Here is a 13373-nt window from a genome sequence, read left to right as displayed (position 1 = left end):
GTTCCAGACATTTTCTTAAAAACAGACTTTATTTTAGAGCAATTTCACGTTCGTAGCAGAATTGAGCAGGAAGTAGAGAGTTCCCAGGAACCCGCCCCCCCCCGTCACACATGCATAGTTTCTTCTGCTGTCAACATTCTGCCCCAAAGTGACACATGTGCTTCAGTCAGCGAACCTATGCTGACACCTCATCTCACCCAAAGTTCAGAGTTTGCATTAGGATCACTCTTGGTGGTGTAGATTCTATAGATTTTGACAAATGTACAGTAACATGTATTTACCATTAAAGCGTCATATAGAATAGTTTCACTGCCCTGGAAGTCCTTGTGTTCTGCCTGTTCATCCTTCCCCTCCTGCTGATCCCTAGCAACCAGTGATCTTCTTACAGTCTCTCTAATTTTGCCTTTTGCAGAATGTCATATAGTTGGCGTCGTACAATGTGTAGTCTTCCCACATGGGCTTCTTTTACTTAGTAAAATGTGTTTAAGTTTTCTCCATGTTTTTTTGTGGCTTGATAGCTGATTTTTCTTTAGCACCAAATAATATTTCATTGTCTGCATGTACCACAGTTTAATTATCCGTTCATTTACTGAAGGACATCTTGATTGCCTCCAAATTTTGGCACTTATGAATGAAGCTGCTGTAAACATCTGTGTACAGATTAAGTTTTCAATTCATTTGGGTAAATACCAAGAAGTGTGATTGCTGGATCGTATGGTAAAAGTATGTTTAGTTTTTTCAGAAGCTGCCAAAGCTGTCTTCCAAAGTGGCCATTGTTGATTTCTATATTAAATATCAGTAAAGCTTGATTTATTTATTTATTTATTTTTAATTTTTAAAAGATTTATTTATTTATTTATTTGACAGAGAGAGAGAGCAAGAGAGGGAACACAAGCAGGGGGAGTGGGAGAGGGAGAAGCAGGCTTCCCACTGAGCAGGGAGCCCGATGCGGGGCTCCATCCCAGGACCCTGGGATCATGGCCTGAGCCGAACACAGACGCTTAACCGACTGAGCCACCCAGGTGCCCCAAGCTTGATTTTTTCAAACAGTTTATTTAAGAGAGAGAGAAAGAGCGTGTGCACGCGCTCGTGTTTACAGGCAGGGGGCCGGAGGGAAGGGCAGAGGGGGAGGGAGAAGCAGATCCCATGTTGAGCAGGGAGCCCAATGCAGGGCTTGATCCCAAGACCTTGAGATCATGACCTGAGATGAACAAAGACAGACACTCAACTGACAGAGCCACCTAAAAGTTGATTTTTATTTGTAATTAATTTTAATTTAAAAAGTAAGAGTTCTAGTATTTCCTTCTGACAATGCTATGGATCATCTCACGCCCTCAATTTCGAGAGTGCAAGCCCTTTCTTCCCTTGTGGTGTTTGTCCTTCTCTTGTCAGAGGCTCCCCTTTGTATGGCTGCTTTCTTCTCCTCCTACAGGTCTTGGCTTAAATGTCACTGCCATTTTCTGATTGCCCTTTCTAAATTTGTTCTTCTCTTTATTTCTACCATAGTGCCCTGTCTCCTTCATAGTGCTTTTGTGAAAATCAGTGACATACTTCTCAATTCATGGGTCAAAGAAAAAGTCTCAAAGGAAATCAAAGTATACTTGGAACTGGATGAAAATGAAAAAATACAACATGTCAAAATTTGTAGAATGCAGCTAAAGTTATGTTGAGAGGGTAATTTAGAGCACTAACTGCCTATATTACAAAAGAGGGAAAAATCTCAAATCCATAATCTTAACTTCCATCTCAAGAAACTAGAAAAACAAAACAAAAACTTCGAAGCAAGCAGAAGAGCAGAAATCACTGAAATTGAAAACAGAAAAACGGAAGAGAACGTTTAATGAAATAGCTGAATCTTTGAAAACATCAATCAAATCTAGAACAGCTTGTAAAAGTGACTAAGATAAAAAAGAGGACACAAATTGCTGAGAGTAGGAAGGAAATGGATATAATTGCCATCTTTTATTAGAAGAATATTAAGAGCATGCTCTGAACAACTCTGCACGTAAATTTGACCACCGAATTTACATGGGCAGCTCCTTAAAACTACTCCCTGGCAGAACTCAACCAGTATGAAATGGGTAATTTGAATAGTTCTGTAGCTATTAAAGAAATTGAATCCATGATTTAAAACCTTTCGTAAAAGAGGGGCGCCTGAGTGGCTCAGTTGGTTAAGTGTCTGCCTTTGGCTCAGGTCATGATCCCAGGGTCCTGGGATCGAGCCCCGCATCGGGCTCCCTGCTCAATGGGAAGCCTGCTTCTCCCTCTCCCACTCCCCCCGCTTGTGTTCCCTCTCTCACTGTCTCTTTCTCTGTCAAATAAATAAAATCTTTTAAAAAACCCAAAAAAACCTTTCCTAAAAGAAGTTGGGAACAGGATAAAGATGTCTGCTCTCACCAAACCTATGAGGTTCTAGCAAGGGCAGCTAGGCAAGGAACGGAAGTGAAAGGTGTGCAGATTGGAAAGGAAGAAAGAAAATTGTTCCTGTTTGCAGGTAGCATGATTGTCTATGTATAAACTCCCAAGGAATCTACAGTTAACTGAATTTTATTAACTCCAGAAGCCCTTTTTATTATGTTCCTTCACTGTTTTTCGAGCTTTTTTGTTGTTGAGTTTGTGGAGGAAGTGAATTCACCTGGAGGCATGTCCTACAGCTTTTTTTTTTTGAAGAAGTTGAACTGTGCACTTCTGAGACTTTCACTGAATGTCTTATACCAGTTTTTCTTAACCACTTACTAGGATAGTATGTGGGATTCTGGGAGAATTGGGATCATATCCCACAACTAATAAAAGGCCTAAAACTTGAGCTTTAATTGAAGACCGTTGGCACTCTCATTTCACCTCTCTGCTCCTATCAGGTAGTAAGAGGGAAATGATCAAGATAACTGCTCCTGTTTTTTCTTTTTTCTTTTTTTTTTTTTTAAGATTTTATTTATTTATTAGAGAGCAGTAGCGGGGCGGGGGGGGGAGGGCCAGAGGAGAGGGAAGGGGCAAGCAGATGCCCCACTGAGGGCAGAGCCTTATGTGGGGCTGGATCCCAGGACCCTGAGATCATAACCTGAGCCAAAGTCAGACGCTTAACCGACTGAGCCACCTAGGTGCCCACCCCTCTCCGCACCCACCTCCCCGCCGTCGCTCCTGTTTTCTTGTTTCCACACATCTGTGTATTAACTCACAGTTTTTAACCATTTAGGTATTGTAGTGACAGAACTTTGGGAAGCACTGATGCAGAGTTGTATAAATTAATGTCAGATATGATGGGAATCATTTGAACAATCATTTTCCTTACTATAATGTTTGAGGTATTTATATTGTCCTTATTCTTTCATATTTGAAATCTGATTTTAAATTATTTCTGCAGAATTATGTGATACATACAATTGAAAAGAAAGATACCCATAGGTGTTACTCACTCACTTTACCAGCCAAGGACTTTCTTTTTATTTATATGGGGAGCAAATCCTGCATTAGCAGCTTTGGTTTTCCTGGTTCTGAGAGAGGATTCTCAGTGCATCTCAACATTTCTGCATGTTTTAGGAGCAGACCCTGACTGCTTTCATTCCTGACTGTTTTTTTTAAGTATAGTGAACCTTGGAAGGTGGAGATGGTGACAGAGATGATGGCTTCCTCAGAGCCACCTGTGGGTCACAGAAGGCTTGAGGGCTCTCACTGTTTGCACGGCTCGCACCTACCGCTCTTCATGTTGCCTTAGGGATTGAGGAATCTATGCAAAAAGGAAGGTACTCAAGCAGGAATAGAATGTCTTCTGCCAGCATCCATGAAACTGGCATTCTGATCCCTTAGGTTACAAGTAGAATAAAATCTCAGCCCCCTGACGGTGTTCTTGATACATTTTACACTTGTTACCTGTTCTCTTAGACCTAGAGGAAGGGACACAGATGTAGAGCAGTTAAGCAGCTTGTCTGAGGGCTGGCTGCACATACTTCCTAGCCGAAAGTCGTTCCTCTCTTGAAGGCAGTTTATATAAAATAAAAGCAAATATTGATGTGAAACTTTTACCATATTAAATGTAAATTATTATAATTTTAAATCTTTTTCTTTGGGATTACTAAAATTTATTTAAAAAGATTTATTTATTTATTTTAAACTTTACTATGTTATGTTAGTCACCATACAATACATCATTAGTTTTTTTTTTTAATGTTTTATTTATTTATTCATGAGAGTCGGAGAGAGAGAGAGAGGCAGAGGCAGAGGGAGAAGCAGGCTCCCCGCCTAGCAGGGAGCCCGATGCGGGACTCGATCCCAGGACCCTGGGATCATGACCTGAGCCGAAGGCAGACGCTTAACCATCTGAGCCACCCAGGCGCCCCAATACATCATTAGTTTTTGATGTGATACACGATCCATTGTTTTCGTATAACACCCAGTGCTCCATGCAGTACGTGCCCTCCTTAATACCCATCACCGGGCTAACCAATCCCCCCTCCCCCCTCCCTTCTAGAACCCTCAGTTTGTTTCTCAGAGTCCATAGTCTCTCATGGTTCATCTCTCCTTCCAATTCCCCCCCCCCTCATTTTTCCCTTCCTTCTCCTAGTGTCCTCCATGCTATTCCTTATGTTCCACAAATAAGTGAAACCATATGATAATTGACTTTCTCTGCTTGACTTATTTCACTTAGCATAATCTCCTCCAGTCCCATCCATGTTGATGTAAAAGTTGGGTATTCATCCTTTCTGATGGCTGAGTAATATTCCATTGTATATATGGACCACATCTTCTTTATCCATTCATCCGTTGAAGGGCATCTCGGCTCTTTCCACAGTTTGGCTATTGCAGACATTGCTGCTATGAACATTGGGGTGCATATGGCCCTTCTTTTCACTACATCTGTGTCTTTGGGATAAATACCCAGTAGTGCAATTGCTGGGTCATAGGGTAGCTCTGTTTTTAAATTTTTGAGGCACCTCCACACTGTTTTCCAAAGTGGCTGTACCAACTTGCATTCCCACCAACAGTGTAAGAGGGTTCCCCTTTCTCCACAACCTCTCCAACATTTGTTGTTTCTTTCCCTGTCCATTTTTGCTATTCTAACTGGTGTAAGGTGGTATCTCAATGTGGTTTTGATTTGGATTTCCCTGATGGCTAATGATGATGAACATTTTTTCATATGTCTGTTAGCCATTTGTATGTCTTCTTCAGAGAAGTGTCTGTTCATCTCTTCTGCCCACTTTTTGACTTGATTATTTGATTTTTGGGTGTTGAGTTAGAGAAGTTCTTTATAGATCTTGGATACCAGCCCTTTATCTGTAGTGTCATTTGCAAATATCTTCTCCCATTCTGTGGGTTGCCTCTTTGTTTTGTTGACTGTTTCCTTTGCTGTGCAGAAGCTTTTTATCTTGATGAAGTCCCAAAAGTTCATTTTTGCTTTTGTTTCACTAGCCTGTGGAGATGTATCTTGAAAGAAGTTGCTGTGGACGATGTCAAAGAGGTTACTGCCTATGTTTTCCTCTAGGATTTTGATGGATTCCTGTCTCACATTGAGGTGTTTCATCCATTCTGAGTTTATCTTTGTGTAGGGTGTTAGAGAATGGTCAAGTTTCATTCTTCTGCGTGTGGCAGAAGAATTTTCCCAGCACCATTTATTGAAGAGACTGTCTTTTTTCCATTGCATGTTTTTTCCTGCTTTGTCGAAGATTATTTGACCATAGAGTTGAGGGTCCATATCTGGGTTCTCTATTCTGTTCCATTGGTCTATGTGTCTGTTTTTGTGCCAGTACCATGCTGTCTCAGTGATCACTGCTTTGTAATATAGCTTGAAATCGGGCAATGTGATGCCCCCAGCTTTGTTTTTCTTTTTCAACATTTCCTTGGCGATTCGGGGTCTTTTCTGATTCCATACAAATTTTAGGATTGTTTGTTCCAGCACTTTGAAAAATGTCATTGGAATTTTGATTGGGATGGCATTGAAGGTATAGATCGCTCTGGGTAGCATAGACATTTTAACAATGTTTATTCTTCCGATCCACGAGCATGGAATATTTTTCCATCTTTTTGTGTCTTCTTCAATTTCTTTCACGAGTGTTTTGTAGTTCCTAGAGTATAGATCCTTTACCTCTTTGGTTAGGTTTATTCTGAGGTGTCTTATGGTTTTTGGTGCTATTGTAAATGAAACCGTTTCTCTAATTTCTCTTCCTACAGTTGCATTGTTAGTGTATAAGAAAGCAACTGATTTCTGTGCATTGATTTTGTATCCTGCCACATTACTGAATTGCTGTATGAGTTCTAGTAATTTGGGGGTGGAGTCTTTTGGGTTTTCCACATAAAGTATCATGTCATCTGCGAAAAGAGAGAGTTTGACTTCTTCTTTGCCAATTTGAATACCTTTTATTTCTTTTTGTTGTCTATTGCTGTTGCTAGGACTTCTAGTACTATGTTGAACAGCAGTGGCGAGAGTGGGCACCCTTGACGTGTTCCTGATCTTAAGGGAAAGGCTCTCAGCTTTTCCCCATTGAGGATGATATTCGCTGTGGATTTTTCATAGATGGATTTTATGAACTTGAGGAATGTTCCCCCATCCCTATACTCTGAAGCGTTTTAATCAGGAAAGGATGTTGTATTTTGTCAAATGCTTTTTCTGCATCAATTGAGAGGACCATATGTGTTCTATCACACTGATTGATTTGCAAATGTTGAACCACCCTTGCATCGCAGGGATAAATCCCACTTGGTCGCGGTGGATGATCCTTTTAATGTATTGTTGGATCCTATTAGCTAGGGTTTTGTTGAGGATTTTGGAATCCATATTCATCAGGGTTATCGGTCTGAAATTCTCCTTTTTGATGGGGTCTTTGCCTGGTTTGGGGATTAAGGTAATGATGACCTCATAGAATGAGTCTGGAAGTTTTCCTTCTGTTTCTATTTTTTGAAACAGCTTCAGGAGAATAGGTATTATTTCTTCTTTGAATGTTTGGTAGAATTCCCCAGGGAATCCATCAGGCCCTGGACTCTTGTTTTTTGGGAGGTTTTTGATCACTGCTTCAATCTCGTTACTGGTTATTGGCCTATTCAGGTTGTCAATTTCTTCCTGTTTCAGTCTTGGCAGCTTATAGGTTTCCAGGAAGGCCTCCATTTCATCCAGATTGCTCAGTTTATTGGCATATAGTTGTTGATAATAATTTCTAATAATTGTTTCTATTTCCTTGGTGTTGGTCGTCATCTCTCCCCTTTCATTCATAATTTTATTAATTTGGGTCCTTTCTCTTTTCTTTTGGATAAGTCTGGCCAGTGGTTTATCGATCTTATTAATTCTTTCAAAGAACCAACTTCTAGTTTCGTTGATCTGATATACTGTGTTTCTGGTTTCTAATTCTTTGATTTCTGCTCTAATTTTAATTATTTCTCTTCTAATGCATGGCTTAGGCATCGTTTGTTGCTTTTTCTCTAGTTCTTTAAGGTGTAGAGTTAGTTGGTGAATTCGGGATTTTTCTATTTTTTTGAGTGAGGCTTGGATGGCTACGTATTTCCCCCTTAGGACCGCCTTTGCAGTATCCCATAGGTTTTGGACCAATGTGTTTTCATTCTCATTGATTTCCATGAATTGTTTAAGTTCTTCTTTGATTTCCTGGTTGACCCAAACATTCTTGAGCAGAGTGGTCTTTAGCTTCCAAGTGTTTGAATTTCTGCCAAATTTTTTCTTGTGATTGAGTTCCAGTTTTAGAGCATTGTGGTCTGAGAATATGCAGGGAATAATCTCAATCTTTTGGTATCAGTTGAGACCTGATTTGTGACCCAGTATGTGGTCTATTCTGGAGAAAGTTCCATGTGCGCTCGAGAAGAATGAGTATTCTGTTGTTTTAGGGTGGAATGTTCTGTAAATATCTATGAGGTCCATCTGGTCCAGTGTATCATTCAAAGCTCTTGTTTCCTTGTTGATTTTCTGCTTAGATGATCTGTCCATTGCTGAGAGTGGAGTATTGAGGTCTCCTACAATTAACGTATTGTTATCAATATGACTGTTTATTTTGGTTAACAGTTGGCTTATGTAGATGGCTGCTCCCATGTTGGGGGCATAGATATTTACAATTGTTAGATCTTCTTGTTGGATAGACGCTTTAAGAATGATATAGTGTCCTTCTGTGTCTCTAATTACAGACTTTAGTTTAAAATCTAATTTGTCTGATAGAAGAATTGCTGCCCCAGCTTTCTTTTGAGGTCCGCTGGCATGGAAGATGGATCTCCATTCCTTCACTTTCATTCTGGATTTATCTTTAGTGTCAAAATGAGTCTCTTGTAGGGAGCATATGGATGGGTCCTGTCTTTTTATCCAATCTGCAACCCTGTGCTGTTTTATGGGAGCGTTTAGGCCATTCATGTTGAGAATGATTATTGAAAGATATGAATTAATTGTCATCATGTTGCCTGTGAAGACGTTGTTTTTATAGATTGTCCCTGTAAATTTCTGTTGTCTATGACTCTTGGGGTCTTTCTCCTTAATATTTCTTGCAGGGCCGGCTTGGTGGTCACATATTCTTTTTTTTTTTTAAAGATTTTATTTATTTATTTGACAGAGAGAGACACAGCGAGAGAGGGAACACCAGCAGGGGGAGTGGGAGAGGGAGAAGCAGGCTTCCCGCAGAGCGGGGAGCCCGATGCGGGGCTCGATCCCAGGACCCTGGGATCATGACCTGAGCCGAAGGCAGACGCTTAATGACTGAGCCACCCAGGCGCCCCGGTGGTCACATATTCTTTCAGCTTCTGCCGGTCGTGGAAGCTCTGCGTCTCTCCATCCATTCCAAATGAAAGCCTTGCAGGATAAAGTATTCTTGGCTGCATGTTCTTCTCATTTAGTATCCTAAATATGTCTTGCCAGGCCTTTCTGGCTTGCCAGGTCTCTGTGGATAGGTCTGACGTTATTCTGATGTTCCTCCCTCTGTATGTAAGGAATCTCTTCCCCCTAACTGCCTCTAAGATGGTTTCCTTGGTTCTAAGATTTGCGAGTTTTACTATTACATGCCGGGGTGTTGGCCTGTTTTCCTTGATCTTGGGAGGGGTCCTCTCTGCCTCTAGGACGCGAATGTTTGTTTCATTCTCCAGATTAGGGAAGTTCTCAGCTACGATTTGCTTAAATACATCTTTTAGTCCTCTCTCTCTCTCCACTTCCTCCGGGATTCCAATTATTCTGACATTGGAACGCTTCATGGTGACACTTATTTCTCTGATTCTATTTTCATGGGTTCTGAGTTGTTTTTCCCTGGCCTCCTCTTTTCCCTTTTTATCTCTTATACTGTCTTCCAGGTCGCTTACTCGTTCTTCTGCCTCAGTACCCTAGCTGTTAGATTATCTAGATTGGATTGGATCTCATTGATAGCATTTTTAAGTTCTGCCAATTCACCTTTAAGTTCTGCCAATTCACCTTTCATTTCTGCCCTTAGAGACTCTATGTTGCCATTAATTGATTTCTCCATTCTAGCCATTGTCTTCACAATTGCTAGCCTGAATTCCATCTCCGACATCTTGGTTATATCTGCATCCATTTGTAAATCTGCAGCTTAAGTCATAATCTCTGAGTCTTTTCTGTTTTGGGGGCTCCTCCTCCTAGTCATTCTGTTGATGGGTGTTTGAGGGAATGTATAGAGTCCAAATTATTGACCAGAACCCAAGCAAGATGCACCTGTTTTCTTGGGACCTTAGGGTTGCTGGTCTCTTGTTTTCCCAGCCTGTCTTCTGAGGGAGGGGCCTGCCGCGCTGTTACTCAGGCAACCCTGTTTGGGCGGAGTTGCCCTGCGCCCCTGTGGCAGGGGATGGGCTCAGCGGGAATCAGTTTTTGGGGCTTTTGTTCTCTGGCGGCTTTCCCTGGTGGCTTTCCGAGTCTCTTCCGCGAGTCACAGCAGAAGAGACCATTTCCAACCCTCTGCCTCAGAGCAGAGAGACCGCAGTCTGTTCTTCAGTGAGCTCTCCAGGCCACACCGTCTTCGTTTCTGTCCGTGCTGCTATAACCTGCAGCGGCCTGGGTTATGCACCTCTCCGCAGCGCCCCCAGTTCCTGAGAGTGTGACCCCGCCGCTCTGGGTTTCCGTCCTGGGGGCTGCGCTAGAGTCCTTTCCCCGTAGCTACTGGTCTGCGAGTCTGTGCCCCGTCCCCAGCATGTGAGGCTGTCGCTCGCCGGTGTAGGATCCCCACGGCCAGGCACCCTCCCGCTGCCATTTATCCTCCGATATCTGCCCGTGGAATCACGGCTCCCCGCTTCATACCTCAAAACCAACCGCCTGCGATATTCTGCTTGTAGAGATCCACATCTTCTTACATCTCAGGCTGGTTTCGTGGGTGCTCAGAGTGGCCTGGTAGATATCCAGCTCAATTCTGGGGACCAGTTGAAATAGGGTCCTCTACTCCTCCGCCATCTTTCCCCCCTCCCTAAAAAGATTTATTTGGAGAGTGAGCAAGTGGTCGGGGACACAGAGAGAGAGAGAATCTCAAGCAGACTCCCCACTGAGTGCGAACCCTGATGCGAGGCTCAGTCCCAGGACCCCAAGATCAAGACCTGAGCCGAAACCAAGAGTTGGACACTTAACTGAGTGAGCCACCCAGGTGGCCCGGAATATTGAAATTTAAATTAAATCAGGACCTTTAAGTTAAATGCTTCCATAGTTTTCTTTTTAATAACTGATTTTTTTTTTTTTTTTAAGAATTGTTCTCTGTGTACTTCAGTCTGTACCTTAAACCTGCACAAGACATTAATAGAGTTTTAGTGGCTAGAATAATTCATGCTGTGACTAAAGGATGCTGTTCGCAAACCGATGGATTAAATTCCAAATTTTTGGATTTCTTTTCCAAGGCTATTCAGCATGCAAGGTAATCTAATCTCTTTTTGTTTTGTTTTGTATTGAAAACCTGTTTGATCTTCTTGCAAGACAGTGCTTTAGATCCAGTAACTAAAAATGTTACCAATTAAAAAAAAAAACAAAGTGGCCCATTGTAGTAGAATTAGTAGCTTCCCAAAGAAAGTGTCAGTTCTACCACTTCCTGAATATGCAAAGGCAGACAGAACATGAAAATGATGTTCTTAAGTGGAGGATCAGTGTTGCTTATCTAGTGACAGGAAAAGCTAAATGTCCTCTTAGTAGTTTCATTTCCCCCATTTTTGAAGATAGATATACTAAGCAAAAATAAAATAGGAACATATTTTGGAAGTATCAGTATCTTATATTTGTGACATTACCCTATCATGTGAAACATTGTATGAATGGTGGTATTACAAATCAGTTTTGGGTCATTCTGTACAGTGTTTCAGTAGCAGAGAGCAGGAAGGACGTGTCAGCCTCAGATAAGATCTGTTTGGTTTGTTGCTCTGTAGTCCTACTAAGATTTTTTTTTTTTCTGAATAGTTCTAAAACTAAGGCTACTGTTACTTGAAGATTAGATATTTTTTTTCTTTGCAGCATGCAACTTCATAACTGCCTTCAGTGTTCATTTTTCTGCCCTGTTATACCAAGCTGAGTCTGTTTATTTTCTGTGACAGACAGGAAAAGAGTTCTGCGGGTCTAAATCACATCTTAGCAGCGTTTATTACCTTCCTCAAGACGTTGGCTGTTAACTTCCGAATTCGAGTGTGTCAACTAGGAGATGAAATTCTTCCTACCTTGCTTTACATTTGGACTCAACATAGACTTAATGATGCCTTAAAAGAAGTAATTATTGAATTATTTCAATTGCAAATTTATGTGCATCATCCAAAGGGAGCCAAAACCCAAGAAAAAGGTATAAAAGTTTTTGCTGTTTTGAATTTGCTTCTTCATTGATACATAGAGGCTTAAGTATGAAGTTTGTATTTTGTGGGAGGTTATGACCTTCCTCTGGATTGCTGTGCTTGGTAATAGTATTAGTCTCGAGGATGTTTCTCACACTTTTTTTTTTAAGAATTTGAAGCTGTGGTAGCAAATCCTGTCATGCCCTACCATCTGTTTAGTACATTCGTAAGTACTATGAGGAACACAGATAAATAGGAGACACTGTTCCCTCTAGGAGCTGATTATGCAGCAGTAGTTAGGTGGTGAAAGGAATTACACAGACCAGAGTGTAAACGAGTTTAGAAAAGCCAGGGACTTACGTGTCTACATACTGCTTTTATTAGGAGGTAAACAGATAAATGTGGACTGCAAACAGTTAGATGAGTCAGTTCCTCAGGAAGATGTGTTCATACTGCCTTAAACCTCATCCTTAATCCAGGCCCCTGTTTCCTGGAAAACCAGAAATGAATGACTTCTCCTCCTTTGATACCTTTATGTTTGTCTTTTACCAAGAGAGTATTATTTGTTAATATGTAGTGCATATTTGAAAGTGGCTAAGAGAGTAGATCTTAAAACTTCTCATCAGAAAGAAAAAACTTTTTTTTTTTGTAACTATGTAAGGTATGTTAACCAGATGCATTGTGATCATTTCACAATGTATACAAATGCCAAATAATTATGTTGTACACGTGAAATTAATGTTATATGTCAGTTATACCTTAATTAAAAAAAAATCTTAAAAATCTTAGGTGATGTAGCTTCACTCAGTGGATAGGAATTTTATTGGGTGCAACTGGAACCGGATGGGTTCCCTCATGCTCACACTGTGTTTACCTTTGGGTCTGTGCTGGCCTTCGGACAAATTCATCATGGCTTGTTTAAGGCCCTTGTTAGGAAATCAAGCTACACTGAGAAATAGCAGCTAAAATGGAGAAAAACAGTGAGAGCCAATTTTTTTTCAAAAGTAGCTGTCTGTGTTTAATGGGCTTTTCTCATGTAGGAAGTTAGATGTATTTGTAGCCCATGAAACCACTGTAAGTCATAGAATGGTGGATTTTCTTAGGTTTTCGTCTTTCACACAGCTCCTGTCAGGATGAAGATCAGGCTTATTCAGGAGATGATATCATATGTTTAGGGTTTTAGTTAACCGTATATTTAGGATGAATTGAAAATTGGCAGGATGATGAGTCTGCCAGAAACACTCATGTAGTTTTAGGCTACACTAAGAGATTTATGGTTCTCTGTGAGAAGTAATAGCTCCTTTGTTACCCATACCAGTCAGATCACAGTGGGCATATCATGTCCACCAGATTTTGTAGAGTCACCATTTCAAGAGGGACATAAGTGGACTGGTGTGTGTTTAGGGATAGATGACTAGAATGAGGAGAAGTCTGGGTAACGTGTTTGTATGCTGAAGGAACTAGTGATGTTTTTCTCTTAATGACATACAGAGAACTTGGTCCTTATATAAATGATGGGACATATTAATTGTATTTGCTTTGGGAGAGAAAAAATTAAGGTTTGATTGGGATTTTGATGGAGTTGATTAGAGAAAGTTAGATCAGATTATAGAAGAATTTTATAACAGATACAGGTAACTGAGTGTGAGCCGGACACCGTTACA

At 40.9% G+C, this 13373-nt stretch overlaps 1 protein-coding gene across 12 annotated transcripts in view; it reads left to right on the top strand.

Annotated features, from left to right (window-relative positions):
* Positions 1-13373, top strand: part of ATM (ATM serine/threonine kinase) — a 126370-nt gene that overhangs the window by 15524 nt on the left and 97473 nt on the right. For 11 of the 12 annotated variants that reach the window (XR_013442628.1, XM_078059043.1, XM_078059044.1 and 8 more), the window contains 2 exons: positions 10649-10814; positions 11482-11720. Coding sequence is in view for 11 of the 12 variants with exons in the window: in XM_078059043.1 (XP_077915169.1) it covers positions 10649-10814; positions 11482-11720 (405 nt within the window). In the remaining variant the exon portion in view is untranslated. Of the gene's footprint in view, positions 1-1506; positions 2125-10648; positions 10815-11481; positions 11721-13373 lie in introns of those variants that run through there. The other variant, XM_078059052.1, reaches the window with a different exon arrangement.

This window comes from Halichoerus grypus, chromosome 11 (assembly GCF_964656455.1).
Source record: "Halichoerus grypus chromosome 11, mHalGry1.hap1.1, whole genome shotgun sequence".
Taxonomy (NCBI): domain Eukaryota; kingdom Metazoa; phylum Chordata; class Mammalia; order Carnivora; family Phocidae; genus Halichoerus; species Halichoerus grypus.
Note: the sequence above shows the minus strand (reverse complement) of the source record. Positions and strands in the feature narration are given on the sequence as shown.